At 41.8% G+C, this 21,747-nt stretch overlaps 1 protein-coding gene across 3 annotated transcripts in view; it reads right to left on the bottom strand.

The window, feature by feature from the left end:
* Positions 1 to 1,093: 1,093 nt before the first annotated feature.
* RASSF8 (Ras association domain family member 8) overlaps positions 1,094 to 21,747 on the bottom strand; it is an 86,147-nt gene continuing 65,493 nt past the window's right edge. For all 3 annotated transcript variants that reach the window (XM_061472143.1, XM_061472145.1, XM_061472146.1), the window contains exons 3-6: positions 20,108 to 20,303; positions 7,460 to 8,349; positions 4,538 to 4,682; positions 1,094 to 3,390 (exon numbers count right to left, since the gene is read on the bottom strand). In XM_061472143.1, the coding sequence (XP_061328127.1) occupies positions 3,269 to 3,390; positions 4,538 to 4,682; positions 7,460 to 8,349; positions 20,108 to 20,210 (1,260 nt within the window). In that variant the 5' untranslated portion in view covers positions 20,211 to 20,303 and the 3' untranslated portion in view covers positions 1,094 to 3,268. The remainder of the gene's footprint in view (positions 3,391 to 4,537; positions 4,683 to 7,459; positions 8,350 to 20,107; positions 20,304 to 21,747) is intronic.

Here is a 21,747-nt window from a genome sequence, read left to right on the forward strand (position 1 = left end):
AACGCAAGCAAAACACCCTGTTTTTATCATGCTGCCCAGTAAACCATATGGCACTTGTTAAAATTAGTGTGTGTAGCTTCCTTGCTGCTAATGCCCCATAAGCAGATTTGAAACACTTCTGAAACGTGTTTTTCTACATTTGTAAAGAAAGAGTGAGGTTCTGCAGTTGATCAGAAGCAAAACTCTTAATGCCATGTGAGGAATTCTTATAACTGTAATACATTGTTCAGTTCACATTAATGCAAGGGCATGCCATTTCTTTTTGGTATATTTACACAGAAGGTGGAAATGCTACAGAACTTCAGCCTGGGTGAAATTTAACAAGAGGAGCATGGTGAGGGGCAAGGGAGTTTGTCAGTGCCTCACAAATGACAGGTCTGGGTATCAAAGCCTCTCCTTTGACATAACAGTGGCTGAAGCTGTAAACATTTTCCAGGTCACCTTGACATATGCTAAAGCCCTGACAAGGAAGGCCCACTCAGAGATGATGTGGTGGCTACTCCTGAGCCAGCTCCAGGCTGGCCTCTCCATCAAACAGCTGCTGCAGTCAGCAGGTGCTATTTTTTAACTTAAACAGCAAATTCCTTCCTTGATTCTATTACAAAGCCATAACTCAAGTCCTCCAAAGCTGCTCTTACCCTTCCTTTTAAACCTTTTCCTCCCCCCTCCCTCTTACAGAATAACATGACAGAGAAAAAGAGCAGTTTTTATGATGCAAGAGTCCAATTCAGCTCAGACTGACATCTGTGGGAGATGGACCAGCCACAGAGTATGACAAAAACATCAGCTGGGTAAAAGTATGCTGATCTGCCTTAAAAATACTTCACCTCAGCACTGGACTGAAGTTGCAACAGACTTTTCCTTGTGTTTTCCCCCATCCCCATGCAGCATAATTTGGGCCAGACTTTGCAAGGTGCTGAGTGCCTCAGTTCTCTAACATCAAGAGGTGATGCAAGATACCCACTGGAGAGGGCCATTTCATTTCTGTAAATTGAACTCACAATGTAAGGCATATATGCTCAAGTACCTTGGACAGATATTGTCCCGAAACTATGTATATTTTACTTTCTTTTTTAATATATATATATATATATATATATACACACACATTCTTTTTTTTTTTAATACAAAGTTATGGGCACAGTGGACATGAGCAGAGAGTTGTGATAAATGAACAGTAAAATCTGTGAGCACTGCCAAGATTCCTCAGGTAAGAACATCTCGTTTTCCAGTTTGCTCACAAAGGAAAATAAAAATAATTAAAAAAAGACCTGATAAGTTAAACAGTAAAAATTCAGAGTTCATTTGGAAAGGTCCTTTATATATTCACAGCCTTATCTGGTGCTGTTAGTCTAAATACAGCAGCATTTTTAGAATATATGATGCCATTAATAAGTGGAAAAGGAAAAAAAATGCGTTAAACACTCAAGAGTCCTTCATCTTCTACTACACCTTATAAAACTTCCACTTGTCAGGAAGCTCCTTTTTTAAAAAAAGGAAACTTCATGTAACATTTATCTGCATATCAGTAAACCAACACAAGAGGATGCCAAGAGTTAAAAATTCTTAAGTAATTTCTATGGCAAAAAGACTGACGTTTCCTACCAGTGGCAAAATCCTGACCCTCTCAAGGGCATCAAGAGTTCTGTCATTCTGGCACTAACTGAAGTGCAGGTTATTCTACACAGTGGCAAAAGCATGGTGACCCCTCTCACCTCCAGGTGGGGATGAGGATATGAGTTGCTCTTAGAGCAGAAAAACTGAATGCCGCTGCGTAAAGCCCATCCCTTCTCATCCACGAGGCCAGACTCTTAACATATACGGTGTGTTCCACTGATGCCAGTAACTTTCTCTACGAACTTGGGGTCCACTCCAGCAATCTAATTTCAAGGCCTGTAGCCAAAATGCTACTTGGTAGTGTCTTACTTTCTGCATAAAGCCATTCTGTCTAATTCTTGCTCAGCTCTGATCGTATTTGAGTGACATCAAGATATGATAATATTCTCTTTTCATGTGCTTTGTAAAAAATGACTACCAAACCCGTGCATTTCCTGTTTGTAAGCTTTATATACTGTAAGCGACTGAGCAGCAATACATCTTCCAAAGGGACTAAACATCAGCCATTTAAGACTGGGGACCTGGAATGAAATCCTGGCCCCAACTCAGGGCAGGGGACTCTGCCAGGTTTCTTCCCTCCACAAAACATGAATGAATTCTGGAAGGCTGGAAGAGGATACTCGTTTGTTTTGTGGGTGTTTGTTGGTCTTTTTTTCTCCCCCAACAGCAAGAGTTACCGCAAAACAAGAACACTGTAATGGCTAGTGGAAAAAATAAAGTACAAAATCACACACAGTGAAAGCCTCCTACTCTCTTTTGGTAAGATATATGAAGACAACTTCTTACACTGTTCTTTTCTCAAAAGGCATATACAATGTGGCAAAATATTTCAAATATACATTCTATATAATAAAATATCATCTAACTAGTGCATCCTCAATCATATACTGGAAATACTTTTACCAAGCCAAGGTTTAAATTCCATAAATCTTTTGAACACTAGGTGGTTCATTCAAGGCAGATTCAATGGCAAGTAAATCCCACAAGCTCACTTTTCAAGCCTTAGAAGGTAGCTATGGATGGAACATGACATAATATGACCCACAACAGAAATTAACAGAGTTAGCGGTGAGAAACCATTTTAATGGTTCGGCACTCCACAGAACTCTGCACTGCAAATCACTGTATTTGATCAAACGGTGGATGTTTGTACCCACAGACTAAAGTCACCTTGTCAGACTGACATATAGCCATACATGATTATTCACAAGTTAAAAATAAAAATATAAAAGGTCAACATTCACACGTCCATTGATTAAAGTGAATAAATTAAACCTCAGGTAAGTTGCATATGTGTTTTCCTTCACCCTCAGTCTTTTATTTATGCCTATACAAGGAACAATACTTTCCCAAACACTTCTGAAGTGGCAAAAACAAATGAAGGTTTTTGCACTCTAGCTGTGTTGACAGCAAGGTCATCCTTGCCAAGTATGAATTGAGAGAGTTGCTCTGTCTCTTTAGCATCAGTGCACAGGGTATGGCTCCAAGTGGTGTGTTGGAGGAAGAAGAGAAAATAATACGGTGGCTTAGCAAAGAAACAAAACAAAAAGGAAAAAAAAAATCTTCTTCCATTCATCATTGGCAGAACAAAACAAAAGTGTATCTTGTCCAGGGTACCTTGCTAGGTCCTCTCCAGAAGAGGTATGTACTGTCATACGTAAATGCCCTCCGGGTTAAAACCAGATGACAGGGGATTCTGTAGAATCCGAAGGTTACTGGGGAGTTGCCTCGATGAGCCAGGGCGCTTCAGTGACCCAGACTGAAATGTTGGCTCTGTGTAAGAAAAACGGCAGTTAGAAAAGTCCTCACCAAGGTGGTGTCTCTAGAACACTTCTTTCTGCCTGGTGCAGTGTGTACTTAGTTCGGCACGGAAAAATTACATACCGTATACAATGACAGTTAAACGCCTGACTGGGATGTGATGAAATCCAAGACGCACACTTCCTACTCACTTCAAAACAGGATACCCCTGCAAAACGTAACTGCCCTCCCAGAAGGAACATGCACACTGATACACACTGATACATGTATTACATCTACACAGTAACATGCAGAAAGTGCTTGAGCCTACATGTCACTCACAGCTTCAGCTTCCTGCTCACTTAAAAGAGAAAGTCCATGCAAACACTGACTTTCAAAGGCCTGGCTGCTTCCTCTCCCCCCTCCCTACCCTCCCAATGCCTTTCAGTTAGAAAGTTTTCTAAAAGAAAGGTCAGAGTCAGCCAAGGAGAATGCTGAGAGAAACAGGCCCCTTGCAAGCAGGCACTGGATAAGCACAAGACAGCAGAGGCTGAGCCATGCACCAAGGGAGTTTCTGCTTATGTCACAGTTCTGATACGCATTCAAAGTGCTCCCATGCTCCTGGGAAATTCTGAATTCAGATGTGGGCATGCGCAAAATGCACTGATCTCACTAGAGGCAAAGTTAGTCTGCACATGCTGCAGTCATATGCGTAGGACTTCTGGATGGCGGGCAGCCCAGCTGGATTAGCTCCTATTCCCACATGGCTGCTGTCTGGGATTTCTTAAGATCCAGATGCATTCCTTTTTCTACACATTCCACCAGAAGAAGATGATCCCAGATGAACAGCAATGTCAGGCATGCAATCATTCTGTGTGCCAGCTTATGTGCCTGCAGCCATAGAGGCCGCACTTGAAAGCTACTGGCCTAATGGGTTACTGATGGGTCAAACGTATGCCAATGCACAGCAGGACAGAAGTTATCTACATACTGTGCTGTATTTATAGCTTGCTAAACTCTTGGAATGAAAAGAAATATTTGACACTGTGCTTTCTTAGTATTTCACTAGCTTCTTTGTTAACAAAGCAGTCACTTAATGTATGACTGCTACCATTAAGGCAGCAGGTAAACGCATTGCCATTCCCTTCCCCGCTGACCAAAAACATTATGAGTGCTGCACCTCTCTCAAGCTCCACGTGTGGGGCTTCCACCTCAACAGGGTCTGCTGGCAGCACCGTGACCTTCGTTCCTGTTTGCTGGATGAACTGTTGCAGGTTAACCTGTCGCAGCTCCTTTGTCAGTTGCTCCAGTTCTTGCTCCCTGTCCTGCCAGGAAAGAAAACATCTGTTTAGCAGCAGTGGATAGAACACTAAAACAGCTTTTCAAGACTGTTTGCAATTGGGCAACTAACGCTTCGCCTTTTGATGAGGAAGTCCCTGACTTTCAAATCTAGGTGCAAATGAAAGAGTTGAAAGATATTTTACCCCCATAATTTTTTCCCCTAACTATCTTGTGTAAACAGAATTATACACAAACTCACACTACGACTGGGGGAGAATAGTTTTGTAGATCTGATCTAGGAGTAGTCCCCAATAGCACAGCCCTCATCCACTTTAAGCTTATGGTAAGTTACAGTTGAGGCTGAATCCAACAGTAAGAAAACCAACACAATTGATCTGAATTAGGACCTTTTAAATGGCAATTGCTTTGCCACTGATGTGTTTGACCCGTTCAGTGAACACACATCACGCAGCTGGCCTCGGCTTTCTGTGATACACTTGTGTTCCCATTCATTTGCTATGAGCTTTTGCAGAAACTGGACTGAGAAATGGAAGCCAGCCCCCCCCCCCCCCCCCCCCAAATTTCAAGACAATTCTACAGAAAAATTCTCCAATTTATTTTAGGCCCATGAGACTTCACAGCTGGGCACGTGGAGACAGGAAATTCTTAACTGTCTGTACTTAGTACAGCTCCATGCTTTATGAGATTGTTACAAAGTTGCCAATGAAGAGAATTATTGTTTTTTAGGTCTGAATCGCTGAAGTACCCAGTTTGGCAGAACTAACATCATAAATAACTTGTTTTTCACATTACTTAACCTCCACAGGAAATAAGGTAAAAAAATGTTAACTATCGCTCCAAATCTTACAGGTTTAAGCTCCAATTTAATAACTAATTGTTAAACTTTAGTGAAACCTTTTACCTGAAGAAGCAGGGTGGGATTTTTTTGTTTGCTTGGGTTTGCCCTGTTTTGTTGTTGGTTGGTTGTGTTTTTTTTTTTTTTATTTTCTTTAAGTCTTTGTCGAAAAGCAGGGAGAGCAAAGTGCTGCTTCTGATCCTTAACAGCACATAGCCTCATATTGCTGGAAAGTAATGTTACTGAGGTGGCTAGAGAAAAGGAATGGAAGAGAAGAGGTAGCACAAACTACTAGAGATTTCTCCCAAGCTACTAATAATGCTGCCTTCCTGGTTTTAGCGCTTAAAACCTACTGAATTTAACAGGAACTTTCCCAAGAAAGCAAATGGAAAAAAAATAAAGCCATAAAGATTTTGAACACTGTCATAGCCTCACTGTGTGTTACTGAGGACAGGGTAAGAAGACTTTATGCTTTCTGTTAGTGCAAATCCTTAAGCACAGTGTGCCTGGAAACTTGAGACAGCTAAATAAGGCCAAAACTACATACAGTTTTCATCCATTTTGCTTTGGATTTTTTCCCCTCCTCATTTAGTGAAACCAGCTTATACTGACATGTTTTTAGGTGTTCAGGAGTAAGGATATAAAATCCCTTAGCATTTTACCAGCAGAATCGCCTTATTGCAACTGCAGCACTGTGGAACACCGTAACTGTGAGTGCCACGAATACAGCAACAATCGCAACTCAAACCGGTATGTGGTGCCTCAGTCCTATCTTACGTGGCACATTGAAATCCCAGAAGCCATAATCTTTCTTTCACCTCGTCCAGCTAGCAGCTGGACTTCCATTTACATTTATTCTTTTGTGCTCTAACACAAGTTCCAGGTGACACCATTAACTTTTAGCAAGGAGGCACAGACTGGATTCTCATTTGACACACATGAACCACAAATGCCTGAGGTGTAGAGAAAATAAAATCCTGAACACCTGAAATCCTGAACACCTGAAAGAAGAGATGCTATTCTTTAACACAAAGCCCTGTAAGCTAACACTTTAGCTCTACATCTATCTATCCAGGTACTGTTTCTGGACTGTTCTTTTTAATGCATCTATTTTGGTGGCGGACAAATCTAGCAGAAATCAGCAGTTTAGCCTCAGGGAAGGCTGTGATGGTGTATATTTCCCTGAAATTCAACAATATGAAGCACTGGAGCTACCAAAACCTAGGACCTAAATCCTCAAAATGTCTATCCCCAAATACAGGGGTTTGAAGACAAATACTTGTAAAGGCATTAGGCTGAGAGCACTATGGTCCTGTTTAACACCCAGCAGTACAACAATCCCCTGCAAACCTTGAGTGTTCATGCAGAAGGTATTGTTTGTCTGAGGTGCAGAGCACCTCTCTGGAGCAGGGTGAGGCAGTTAGATGCACTGCCGTGGGTGCAGCCATATTTCCCTGAGCTACTTTGGCTCTGGTGTTTCTCAATCACGGACTGCTGCACAGTGCAGACAGGCGTTGAGTGATTTCTCAGAGGTTACCAGGCAGTCAGGGAATGGTAGCAAACTAAAGCCATGACTGGTAGGGAAGAAACTGAGGCAGCATGTAAATAAATGGAAAGTGTTGTGGCACTTGGTACTAACCCTGCAGGCCACCCTGAATGGTCAGGAACACATCCACCAAACATCTGCTGATTTACCTGGAGACAAAGAACTAACTACTGCTTCTTCTTTTTTTTCCATGTGGTTTGAATGAGCAAAATACCCACAGATAAAATCGAAACTGTCTGCCCTTAAAACAAAAAAAGTCTGAAATGCAATTTGAAAATGAGGCCAACACTTTCTCTCTTTTATCCCAATTCCCTGTGGAGACTTTCTCATGCTTTCTCCAAGCCTGTGAAAGACAAATTTGTTACAGCCATGCCTTTGGCTTTCCTTTTCCTATGGATAAAAAAAGAAGACAGCCTTACCTGTAACCGTTTGGTAGCTTGGCCCAAGGACCGTTCTACAGCTTTAATGCCGTTTTCCAGCCTCAGACTCTGCTGACCCTGAATATCAATTTCACCCTTCACCTTCTCGATCTTCTCCTTGACCTCTTCTTCATTCACCTGAGACTCTTGAACTTCCCGCTGCAACTTCTCTGCTTCAAGGCCACTTTCCATGTTGTGGATCTGAGACACGTAGTCCTTCAGCTTGCTCTCGCACTCCAGGATCCTCTGCCTCATCTCCTGAAGTTGTTCCTTCAGTTGTTTTTCATTCTCCTGTTCGATCTGCAGCTCATTTTCCCAGAACTCTTCCTCTTCAATCTCTACTTCATTCCTTTTGATCTTCTGCTCTAGTTTGAGAATTTCTTCTTCCAGGCTGGAATTATACTTCTGTTCCCAGTAGCGGATCTCAGCTTCGTTGGACTCCAGCTGTTTCTCAATGCACTGGAGCTTCTCTGTCTGGAGGTGGATCAATTTCTTCAACTCGTCCGCTGTCGTTTTACAGTTGTTGAGCACCTTTTGCTTGAACTCAGATTCCTTGCTCTTCCCAAAGATGTCCATTAACCCTTTGGCCCCGCCGGTGAAGGTGAGGGACTTTCTTTTCGGCTCCCTCCTCTTCATGGCTTTGTCGCCGGGCGGCCTCAGCTTGGCGAGGGGCGGCAAGCTCTGCCGGTACAGAGTCCTCTCGGGGATGCGTGCCGCGCAGTCCGAGGTGGGCCGCTCGCTGAGCGAGGGCCCGGTGCGGCGCAGGATGAGCTGCACGTCGCTCGCGTACTGCCCCCACTTGTTCAGCGACACGATGGGGTTCTCGTGCGGCGCCAGGTGCCGCTCCGTGTCCCGCCATTTCTCGATGAGCGTGTACCTCCCGGTGCGGCCTGCGGGGGCAAACGCGGCCGTCAGCGCGGCAGGACGCCAGGGGGCGCTGCCGTACAGCGCGAACGCGCGGCGCGGCCGGGTACCTCAGAGGCGCTGAGGTACGGACCGCTCCCGGCGCGCTGTCCCGTGCCGGAGCCCGCCGAGCCGGGCACGGGGCCTGCCCGCTACTTGTTCCAGCTACGAGGAAAACCCTCACGGTTGGAGGGGCTCGTTACAACTTCCCTCAGGAAAACCCTCCCCGCACAGCGCAGCCGCTGAGCAAGCGAATACCGGCTGGCGCTGCGCACCCGAGTGAAGCTGCGCGGGTTAGGGTTAGGGCTTCTCTCACATCTGATCACTGAAATTAAAGCGGTGCTGACAGCAAAGAAATACACGAAATATACATCCCTGGAGGAGGAAAATAATAGGAAAAGTTCTGCATCTTTTATACAGCCACATATCAGAATTTGGAGACAATGTCTGCTTTTAAACAGTACCATCAGTCAGAGAGGCAACTGTGACTGACTGAGCCTCAGCTCACCATCTAGTGCCCCCGGTCAGTTTGGACACTGGAGGAAGCCGTCCCAGGCCCCAGCAGCATTACAGCAGCTCACGGGGCCGCGGCAGCGCTGCTGACCTGACAAAAGTTTCACGGAGCAGAACACGGGGCTGCCGAGAGCGGCAGAAGCTGCCTGAACTGGGACTGAGCAATCTGGTCTCTTGCACTGACTCCTGCACCCTAACAGCAGCTCACGAGTCCCCTCCGGCGTATCCTGCCTTCAGGGGGACGCTTGAGTCCTTCAGTGACTGTGTGATCTGCATTGGCATCTAGCCGTACAATGAACACAGTATGGTTTGCTTTTGGGGTAGGAGGAAGTACAACTTACGTTTATAGCTTCATTTGTGCTGCTACCAAACATATTTAAGAATTCAATCAGCAGTCTTTTTCCACTGACACCCTTTATGGGACGCTTTGAATGCTACATAAATACAGCAGCTGAGGTTTTTCCACTATTTTTATTTTTTCTAAAGACTGACTACTCTGAGCTAAAGCATTCTCCAAAAGCAGATGAGTTTCCCTTATTGTGAAAGTAACTTCACTTAAAAGCTCCAACACCGGTACAAAAAAGATGTGAAAGATCAACTGCTTTTAAAGCATATGATCCTGATGAATTTCTGAACAGCTCCACAATTGACATTAACCTTAAAAACACCATTGGCTATTTTAATGCATTACATACATCCATTTCCATGATAGATCATAATTCAAATGAGGATTTATTTCAGCACAGAAATGCCAACAAAACCTGTCGCACATGCAGCTATGGTGTGGAGGAGTTAGAATAAATATCAGTGGTAAACCATTTGATGCATTTTCTTTCCTTACACCGCTCACCCAAACACCACACTTCTTCCAAAAGACCAAAAATACCCTAATCTCAGGCTGGAGATCTGCCTCTGGCCCCCAACCACAGCACTTGCACAGATTCCCCACCTCAAACTTGCAGAAGACAAGCTCCACCATGGTGATTAATGCACAATGTGGCCCCCTAAAACCTGATATTGTCAGACCAGCCTTATAAAGAGCTCCCTGGGATATTACTACTGTATTGGAAATGGTTCTTCTAATCTCACTTTCTCACCATTAGAAATTAGCTCCCAATAGAAAGAAAAACAATGACAAAAAATCAGCTGCTCAGGCAACACCTAGAGAACAGGCTGCTTTGGCTCATAGTCGAGGGAGGTAGCTGGCCAAGTAAGAGACCAAAATGTCCATATTCACTTCCAAGTTAGGGGCGAGAGCTGGAAAAGAAGATGAAGATCTGACTGACAGCAATCAGCAAAACAAGGCAAGCAGCATGAGAACAGCAATCCACTACCCCAATGCCCTATAAATAAATTACTTGAGGTAAGCAGTGAGAGAAAAAAAAAGAGGAGAAAAAAAAAGTAACAGTATACCAACATGCTTGGCCAACACTCTCAGAAACAGATTAAGGTTTATTACAATAAAGTACTTCAAAACCAAACTGACTATGCCCAGATACAAAGTCAGAGATTTTTGCCAACCCACAATATCGTTCATTGATCCATGAAGATTTATAGTTTGTAGTAGGCATCAGTGTTGTTATAGGAAAAATAACTCTAGTCCTGCTTGCCATAGCACACTAACAATAAAATCTCAGAGAAGACAGATGGAGTAAAACATACCACAGAACCCAGGACAAAGGTTGCAGCACTTCACCACTCTACTTTGTTAATCTTAAAAGCTTTTGGCTTTCAGCTTGTAATCATGGTAATGATACTAATGTTCTTCTTGTGTCAGAAACAGCCAAGTTCAAATTCTTGAAATTGTAAACAAGAGTTCATACCACTAGGGGAGTGATCAGCGTGCACCTTCTTCTCACTTTGCTATTAAATGCACTACTTAGAAGACATTTAACAAGAGGCAAAGAAAAAGGAAAAGGAAAAAAAGAAAAAGAAAGAAAGAGAGAAAAAGGAGGGGAGAGGGAGTAAAGCTAACAATCTCAATCAAAAGTAAATTCAGGTATTAAGCAAAACACTTGCAAAGAACTATTTCCATCTTAGCTCAGGGTTCCAAATCAACATGCTGTCCTAAACAATGACCTCAGAACTCAAGATCCACATAAAAGAAAGTGTTCTGTAGAAGTAATACTTCCACAGTTCAATTACCACACCTGGAGCTCAGTGTTGGTCTAAACCAAAGCTGTCCTCGTCTGTGATCATAACTTAGGTTTTGTGTGTTCAGCCTATGTATGATGCAGATTGACATCACCTGGACAACCACAACTGTGATGTTTGTTTGCATTAGAAGGGATTAATTCACAAATGAAAGGTAGACTGACTTAATTCAAAACTAATGACAGAATATTTCAGAACACAGGCATCCTTGTAACAAACAGCTGGTTTGATGTGCTACCACTGAAAGGAGAAAGCAGCTTGCTTGGGTTGTTGACAAAGAATAGTTCAACACCTGCGTGTTGCTTCTTGTCTTGTATGTTGCCCATAAGCTTTCTAAAACAAGAGATTGTTTGTGCTCCTACAGCACCTGGCAGAACTCAGTCCTACCTCATTCATGCAAACCCTATCATTTTAAAAATTAGTTACTGTTATATTCATGTAATGCTCTCCTTATCAGCAAGGCACGGCACTCATTAAACCATAGTGTGCTTTTCACAGCTGCTTACTGAACACATTGAATCTCATGCAGATTTATGAAGTACTTCCAGGTAAACCTGGATGAGCAGTTAAGCAGTCAGTTCAAGGAGCTGCCAAAGAACAGCTTTAGTTATTGTACTGATGTTCACAATGGGCATGTGCCTTGTCAGTGGATCCTTTACAACATCTGAAATCAAGCTTTTCTTTCAGAGTATGTCAAGACTAGGACATACCAGATTTTTTTTCTCTTTTAATACTTCTATCAAAGCCTTGCACTTACGAGAATGGTAGAGAAAACAATGCAGCCAGCCCCAAACAAGCACCAGCAGTGCTGTGTTCCCTGTTTCCATCTTCAGAAAACAGCAGTTCAGGGGTTGGACAAAGCACAGAGCCTCTACATCCGCTTCACAGACCAGCTACTTCTCATTAATACTCTGTGCTGACCCACTGACCGTATAATGATTCCCCCCCCCCAACGGACAATACAATATTACCATCGCAAAACAAGCATCAAGAATTTGTATCTATTTATATCTGTTTTGCAAGACAGCAAATGACAAGCTAGAACAGAAGTAGGTACATATTTATAGATATAAAGCACACTGCACAAAGGGCCAGTGCCAAGGTTAACAGGTCAAATTCACAGCTACAGCTACCTAAACATACAAACTTATCACAGGCTCTATTAATGCAGGGACATTCAAAACAATCTTTTATTTTAAAAGTGAGAAAGAGGTCAAAAAAGGAACACTGATGTTCTCATAGCCTGCAACTAGCTGTCCTAAGTGGTTTGAACCTGGTTCTAATGCCACCACTTACAACTTAATCCCCGAGACATTCAAGAGCTAACTACAGCCAGCATCCTGGGTCAGCCACTGCTCTGCTCTATGACCAAACAGCAAGCTCTGGGCCCGAGTGTCCATGTCATGTGCCCAACCACTGTAGTCTTAGCCTGGGATTGATGTAATTTGGTAATTTAAACACAGATTCCATTACAGTGAATGGTGATTAAACTAATGAAATATAGGAACAAGGTAATTGAACTTTTTTATTTTTTTTAAGACTCTCAGGAGGTAGACTTCTAAATTACACTTCATGAAGGCAGTAGGATCCATATAACTATTATTCACTTTAAGCTTCTCTGTGTGCTCTAGTATTTGCAGCTGACATAGTAGACATGAGCGGCTACCTCTGCTGCCAAAAGTCAAAATTAATTTCCAAAGGAAAGAAGCAGTAGCAGTGTTTCTCATGCAACACTTTTGGCAGGACTGTAACCTGACAGCTCATCGATACTGGTTTTCAGAACAGGAAAGATTCATCCCTTTTCTCCCTCCCCAAAGTGCAACATCCTTTACATTCAAAGCATTTCAGGGACAGGGACTACGTTTTTGGTAGGTAGCACGATACACCATTTAAAACCAACTCTGTGCCCTAACTTTCCAGTCAAGGCTACAAAAGTTTATTTCAGGCACCAAGATCCATCTTTTCATTAAGTGTCTCTCATGCTGCACAGACAGGATCTGCAGCACTGCGTCAGTGCAAGCAGGTGAGTCACTGCCCTGGTCTGAGGTAATTTACAGGAAAGATGGCTAGAAACATGAGGGTACCTCTCCTTCCCTAGGGAAGGGGTGAGGCTGGGCAAGAGCAGGCCTTTATCTCTACAGGTCATGCAGTCTTGTGCCCAGTTTCTCCTCCTTCCCCAGGACCATCAGGATGCACTTGGTGTCAGGGGAATTGCCTGGCAGAATACTCTTAGTTCCCATTTTTCCCCTGGGATGCCACCACCTCTGCTGCTGCACAGCAGCTGTGCCAAAGACCTGTCCTGCAAGGTGGCATTCTGGACAATCTTAAATAAAAACCCCAAAAATAATCAAGTCTGCATGTGAGACAGAAGTTTTAAGAAGAACAAGCTAAAAGGGAAGATGTACTAGTGCTGTTCTTGGAGCTGAATCTGAATTAGCACCCCAAACTCACAACAGTGCACAGTAAGAACATACATACAGTGGCCTGTCTGCGCACAGGTTTCCACAGAGGTAGAGCAAGGCATGGCAATACACGCTTAAGCCAAACCCAGACTGGGCAGAGCTCTGGGGCCACTGACAAATGCATTCACTCCCCAGTTTGGATACAGCTTTTTCACCCACTTGATTTCCTCGAGATAGCTCTCCAGCCCTAGGCTGAAGGATTCTGTCTGCCTTAACAAGGCAACACAAAGAAATAATTGTACATGGGTAAAATCTTGTAAGAACTCTTAACATGTGGAACAATGTGGGAAAAAGTGCTCTGCCTTAACCAAAGAAGCAACAGCATTAACTCCTGAATCTTTAACAGCACCAACAGAAAAGTAATTGCTGGCAATTTGAATAAACCAAGTATGAGTTGAACTCAGTATCTTTGATACATGAAGCTTACATTTCATTCATTATATGATACTTAACATCCATAGCAAATAAAAGAAATTAATTCTAGCTACCTCAGAACTCATTAAATACACAAAAAAGATTAAGAGTAATAAAGCCTTCAAAATAGAATCACAGAATCATAGAATGTTTTGGGTTGGAAGGGACCTTAAAGATCATCCAGTTCCAACCTCCTGCCATGGCCAGGGACACCTTCCACTAGACCACGTTGCTCAAGACCACATCCAACCTGGCCTTGAATGCTGCCACGGATGGGCAATCCACAACTTCCTTGAGCAGTCTGTTCCAGGGCCTCACCACCCTCACAGTAAAGAACAGAGGTTAGTGTTTGCATTATTCAGATTTCTCAACTGATGCCGTATTTTGCACTCGCATGCATGTGTACCATAGAAAAAGATGAGAATCAGCGTAGGAGTCCAGTCCTAGGAAAACATGGCCATAGAGATATACAGACTTAAGTGCAATCATAGCCAAGGTCTGCTTAGTTCACCAGGTACAGCTGTGCTCATGATGTCTTTACCAGGACTGAAGCCTTAGTTTATTACTATCATCCTTTCAGTCAGAATGAAAAGGCATACAAGAGTTTCTCTCAACCCAACAAAAGAAAGCACTTACAGTAGTCCAATCTGTTCCACTGCCTTCATCTAAGCACCCTGAGGTACTGCACTTATTTTAGACCCACTCCTTGAACAGGTGAAACAATGCAGAGGAGCAGTTTGGCCGAGGTTGAACAGCAAGATGTGGCAAAGCAGATCAAGCAGCTTAGGTCTCTGCTGCACATGGCAGCTCTGGGCTAGACATACCACACCATTAAATGTGACAACAAATCATCTCACCCAACCACCGTGCCTCTCAGCAAGGTTATTGTCACGAGGTTTCTGAACCAGAAAGTTTTTATGATCACTCCATGGGATCACCACAGCATGCAGCTTTCTTGTGCTTATTATCCCTCTTAATGTTGCTATTTAAAGCAGCAGCGAATGAAATTCTGGGGTCAAAAATAACACAAGTTTTAAGTGAATCTTAGCAGTAAACTACATGGTTAATGTAGTTTAAATGTTTAAAAACCTTAGTTCATACACAAGAATTGTTCCCTTTTTCTAATCCTCTTCAGACTCATCACTCTGATTCAATTCAACCTCATACTCTTTTCTTTCTCTCCAAGTATCTGACAGCCAGCTCTGGCACTTGCTTTAGCAAGTTATATGGAGGAAGGGAAGAACATAAGAGGAGACATCAATAAAGTGGTGTGATTTTTCCAGATACAACTCTGGCTGAGCCTCACAATGCTGTATTGCATGTCTGAAAAAGCATGAACAAATCTGTGCTTTATTTTCATAAATTTCACCCCATTTATCTTTGAGGAAGAATACTGAACTGCAATAAAAAAACTGACAGCTGCATTTGTTTAATTTTAAAAAGAGACAGCTGTACTCCTTGTTCAGTGAAGTGTTGCTCATATTCTCCTGATACTGTGCTACAGCCAGAAAACCAAAATCCACAGCACTATTTAAAGCAAGTCTGCCATTTTAATTATTTGTCACAGAAAACTAAGAGGAGGGCAGAATGCAAAAGTGCACTTTGGTAAGAAATTCAAGCTTCATATCTGTAGACTGAAATATTCTTTTTCTAGGAAACAACCATGTCATTCTGAGAATAGGAGGCATACTCTAGTCTCCAGAGGGAAAAAGAAATCACAACAGGAGCAGTAAAAATCTTCACAGGGGCTGGAACTGGGAGAAAAACACTTCTGAAGAAACAGGGAAAGTGTATTTGGAACCGTGCTATTCATCACCATATCCCTTTGGAAGATTATTTATTTTTTTTTAGATTTGAATGGAAAACAATCAGTAAAAGCCAATTGAAAAAAAAACCAAACTATAAACTACATTTGCCTCAACTATCAGCTAATGCAATGAACTCACCCTCTTCTAGGATACTGTCTGGTTTTCCCCCTCAGTATTACAATGATTTTTTGAGAGGAGCCACTATGCTCACACACACTTGACTACAACAGAAGAAATACTTCACCATGAGGGTGGTGAGGCACAGGCACAGGTTGCCCAGAGAAGCTGTGGCTGCCCCATCCCTGGCAGTGTTCAAAGCCGGGTTGGAAGGGGCTTTGAGCAATCTGGTCTAGGGGAAGATGCCCCTGCCCAAGGCGGGGGGGTTGGAACTGGATGAGCTTTAAAGCTGCTTCTAACCCAAACCATTCTGTGATTCTATAAGCCCATATACTACTTAGCAAAACAGACTATGGATCCACCAACCATCTCACCATGTATACAGTTGAAAATTATCAATACCTTTTGTTTCACTTGTTTTTCAAGTTGCTCAGATTAAGAAGAGGAATCCAAATGAGAAGGCAATGTTTGTATGAAGCCATTCTGCCATGATTTTCACAGAATGCACAGACAAGCTAGTTGACACAGAAGAACAAGCAGAATTTGCTGCCAAATGTTTTTAAAATAGACAATAATGAATGGGATAAAATCTAGCTTATCTCTCCTGGCAAAAATGGTTTTAAAACAAGACTCATGGCTCTCCATTTAAATTGTAAGCTGTGGTATATTTTTCCTTTTTGGTGAGGACTCAGTTTCCCATGATGAAATGAGCACTTTTCTTATTTGTATTTTAAGGCTAAATCTTACATTTTGTAATCTGTGAACAGCTTGAGGGTGGGTCTTTGCTTGTTTGTTTGTTTTTAAAAGTCAGCCCTGGATAAAACGCATAAAAGGTAATATCAAGTGTTCTTCAAGACCCCAGTGGGAGGTGACTTCACTCTTTTGAAACCTGTAACTGGGTAGTTTTATGTCTGTCTTGAGAAGAATTTCAGGGATGCCCCCTCCAGCTAAGGCTTTTCCAAGTTAGACACAATCAATTACAGTATCCAAAGTTATATTCAATTGATATTATTCTCTCTCACATTTTTTAATTATATGCATGTATTTTTAAAATAAGATTTGTTGGGATAGCCAAAGGAGACAAGTCTCCTTTTTTGTTTTAATGAATGAAGTTTATTTAAGATTTAATTGAAACCCCTTAACTTCAAGCCAAATGGCAATTAAAAAAAAACCCTAATTTGTACATAAACCTGGAGTAAAATTATTTCCTTTCTGTAAAATGATCAAGAGATGGGCAACAGGAAAAGGAGACCCAAGTGCAAGAACAGGTAACACAAATGTTACCTATCAGGTGTACAGCTCCAAAGGAAGAGAGACAAGCAGGCCTTTCCACTGGAAGAGTAATGGTGGCAGACGCTATCTGTAAGGAATAGGTCAAGGAGCGTTAGCCAGGCAAGTTAAAGTGACAGAACTTCGTTGCCGAAGGATCAGACTATACTTTGGGTATGGAGCAGAAGCTCCTACAAAAGGGGCGCAGCCCAGTATGACTTGCTATTTTTGCTTGGCTAAAACGGCCCTAGAACATAAGTTCCCGTCTCTGCATTAAAAAGAAAAAAAAAAAAAGCTGGAAAATACATAGATGGAAACCTTTTTGTTGCTCTTATCACAGTGGGAAATCAGGAGACACGGCACTGCGTTTGATCAAGTGACAGCAAATTTCTTGAAATACAAGAGATTCCGTTTAAGCATAAGGAAAAACCACTCTTACTGTGAAGATGGCTGAACACTGGAACAGATGGCCCACAGAGGTAGTGGAGTCTCTATGCCTGGCTATATTCAAACCCTGACTGCATTTGGCCCTGAGCAACACTCTCTAGCTGACCCTGCTTTAAGCAGCAGAGTTGGACTAGATGATGTTCAGAGGTGCCTTCCAACCACAGACCATTCGATAAACATTTGATTTTCCTATTTCTGAAATACATTGTAAAGCTTTACTTTTCGCAGCTCTAGAATAAAGGCAGCTTCAGTTTATCCATGAGAAGCTTCTTGAACCATGGGTGTCTTATTCCAAGTATCTTTGGCTTGTGCTTTCTTCAGTGGATACAGCTGTAAAACACATTAATTTGCAGATATTCCAGACACTGCACTTCAACACAAGTAATATATCTATTGCAGTTCATATTTCAGGCTCAGTGAAGATGACCACACCGTATGTGTGTGCTGTACTTTTTAAGTCAAAGATCTAGCAATAAACTGAGAGACACGGTAAAACAAAAGGAGCATCTCAAAAACTTTACAGACAGACCAACAGACAGACAAAATAATACTGAGTCCCGCTAAGCTATGCGACTGCTGAAGGAGCCAGACTGCAAAGTGGAAAATAAGATCAGAGCCAACCGAGGAGGAAGCCAACTCAGACTGGCTTCTTTCCACCACCAAATGTCAGGTAAGAGCTACAGGGATACATTTTAATAGATTCCCATTCAAATTCTAGTGACAATTATTCTTGGTAAGCTGGTACCTATAGCCAAATCAAAGGAGCAGACATATGGTTGCTTTTTTGATGAATAACCTGACAGAGGAGTTCGGAAAGTGCTATCTGCCAGACATGCAAGTGTTATTTATATAGTGTTTAATACTGTCCTAGCTGCCCCAGTAAGAAACTGGAGCACCATTACCAGAGGTGTTTTCTAAAGAGGTATTTCCCTTAGGAAGGAGTTTCCAAAGTTATCTTAATTTGGCTGTAGTTGCAACTGAAATTTATCTCCATGTGGAACCAGTCACATGCCTCAGATAACTGGTGACGTGTTACAGAAAAGGAAGTCTGATGAGTTGAGAAAAACTGTAAGCATTTCCAAGGCTGATGGAGTCTTTTCAGAGCTGAGGATAATAAATGAGGATACACTAAAACCAGAGAGAAGTTACATAGAAGAATATTAAATTACTGTCTAGAAGTTGGAGTTTAGCATTTTTTTGTTTCGTGAGAGAAAGGAAAGGAAATAAGATGAAAGAGACTGAAAACAAAGTAAAAAAACAGAAGTCTACCACAACCAGTTTAGTTTCTCTATGCAACACTTCTTAATCAGTACTAGGAACTTATCATGATACCATAACTGTGCCTTGAAAGATCTATAGGCAGAAAATGAGATATGGAAGCAAGCAATTCATAAACTAATTAGCATTAAATGAAGAGCTGCAGCTAACACAAACAGTAAAAGCATACTTATTGGTTAACCATTAAATACAAGATTTGAGACATAGTGACTTTCTTTAAATGAAACTTTAAAAGGTATTTGATGGGCATAGATAGAGTACACATGCTAACATTATGCTCCATTCCCTGAAGATACAAACCAAAAAAGTGCCAGCCTTCTACTCCATCAGATGAATGTATATGGAAATAACGTTCAGAAGTGCACACTTAAATAAGCATCACAAATTCAGAGAAACAGACTTCATGCTTACAGGTACAATATCTAGTTGTCATTCATGGCCCCAGGTTGGTTTTTATTAGAAAAATCATTATTTTGCAATTGAGTTAGACCGCTAACACAATCTTGCAAAACTGTTGCAATAGTGAAAGCTGCAAAAGCAAGCTCTTCATTTATCAATTTAATTTTAGGAAAGACATATGTTTTAACACATAAATTTGAATAGTATGTGAAGTCAATTATACCATTTTAGCAAAGAATAAGATTCAGCATATCAAGCACTGAAGGAATGAAGTTGAGGCTTATTCAGGATGCTCTCAGTCACTGAGATCTGACAAACCTGAAGGAGCCATAAAGATCTTTAAATTTGGTTGGGTTTTTTTTCCCCACTAAAGTGTTTAGCAAATAGCTAACGCTGAGCAGACTTCAAGTTACCCTTTCATTAGTACTGAGTTATGCGAGGTTCAGGAGTAAGAGGAGAGCTTGAACTATCTATTTAATTGATTTACACTGTTCCCAATATAGCTACAATGTGTATAATTTCAATGAACATCATTAGCTTGTGAAAAGCCATTTTTTTTTTAGCTATTATTTTACACTGCTTTTATACTACTTTGGTACTCAAAACATTGACAGCTTAGCTCCTCCTGCAGTACAGGCAGCATTTACAATGACGAATGACAGCGTATTATTATCCAGAGAATAAATCTGTACTAAATGATTTCAAAGTGTTTCTTTTCTTCCTTTTTAATCTCTGTCAGGTTGAAAATCAAATGCTGCAAGTTTACACTGCAAGGTTATCTCAGGTTCTACTGATATTCAGTGCAACCCCACCTTCCTTTGGTTTGGCTTCGTAAAACAAACTTCCCACCCCCGTTCCCAGACACCCACCTGACAGTTACTTACCAATAGCCTGAGCAAGGGCTATTACAACTTCCTGGCATGTTGTGACTTCAGTGACCCCACACACGATTCTCTGGACTCCATCCACCCATACTTTGAGCTCCATGGTTCACTAGATCATCCAAGAGCCATGAATGCAAATGAGTCAAGTCATAGTTGCAGCTGTACTAGAGGTAATGCAGCAGACTTCTCTCAGCGGCTACAAGAGAGAAAGATCCTGGTGTTTATAGTGAGGCATTACCAGTTTTAAAAGTTAACAAATTCACCTTAACATTTACTGGACAGAAGAAGCAACACAGCGGCCTTTCTTTAAAAATACTAACACCAATCAAACATCCCATGCTTTAGCAACGTTTAGCCATTCTGTAGACATACCAGAAGTTCCATTACAGTTTATTTCCTAAAATACTAAACGTTATTACAAAAAAAGCACAAATAAACAATTCCAGAGTAAACTCATAACAGTTTCCAGCAACATTAAATAAACAATTCCAGAATAAACTCATAACAGTTTTCAGCAACAGGTATCCCTCTTTCTTTATATATTGCCTGGATGTCTCAAGGGACTGGTTATAGATGCTTTCAGTGTTTGTTCAGTAATTACTAGCAGGTGGTGGCACAAAAAACCACGGGGGAAACATTTTCAACTACAGGCCAACCTTGCTCTGCATACAGAAGCAGCTGAAGGCTCCTAGTCCCAATATGCATTTAGTCTCAATGCTGAAAAGGCCAGAAAGTAAAGCAATCAGGCAGATTGCTTCTCTCTTTCGCTAAAACATGGAGATGCATCAGGGGAAGTGTTGCAGAGGTGGTTTAACCCTGCTAACACTGTGCTGGTTCTGTAAGGAGACACACTGACTAATGTTATCTGAGGTTCTTCCACAGGCACTGCAATACTAAATAAAACAAGCCATACCATCTAGTCTAGTCGGTTCTTGCTTTTGAGTATAGTTCTATAGCCTTTGCTGAAATAACAGCTGTCATAGCAGCTAATACAGTTTGCCAGCTCCCAATTTAACTTTAAAATAGAAAAATTCCTCAAGTCTGTAAATGGGGGCTGGGGGGTAAGGTCAGAAGGTTGGTTTTTCTCATACAAAGAAATCCCGTGAGTCCAAAAGTCTCCTGCACCGGCATACCAGAAAAACTTTCAAGCACAGAAATAAAGTTACAAACCTAGAGAGCTAGATTAGGACGCAACAAGCAGCCGTATGCCCTCTGCTATCTTGTTACCAACAGTCAAGTTTACCTAATCAAGGTTCATCTAATGCTAGCTTCTAGATTAATTACTGATGTCAACTCCAGTGGGTTTGCTATGGGCTCAGCTTTTCCCAAGAGCTGTTTTTCTTCTGCATAAGCAGATCCACCGGCATCATGGCTCACAAAAGTTCATTTCTAACCAGAACTGCTGAGATGCTGAATTTCAAATATTTCAAAGTATAACCTCCCAAGAATTGTCTTCTTAAAAATATACACCCCCCCCCCCCCCCAGTTGAAACAAAAAATAAACCACCAATAATGATTGTTCCTTAAAAACAAACAAAGCCAACATGAAAACCCACCAAACAAAACAGGCCCCTAATGAGATAGCAGAGATATTTAAGCAGATAGAGGAAAAATAAATCATGACAATAAGTTAAAAAAGC

This window comes from Pezoporus flaviventris, unplaced genomic scaffold (assembly GCF_033815535.1).
Source record: "Pezoporus flaviventris isolate CSIRO_AGI_PZ_B2104156 unplaced genomic scaffold, CSIRO_AGI_Pfla_v1 ptg000070l, whole genome shotgun sequence".
Taxonomy (NCBI): domain Eukaryota; kingdom Metazoa; phylum Chordata; class Aves; order Psittaciformes; family Psittacidae; genus Pezoporus; species Pezoporus flaviventris.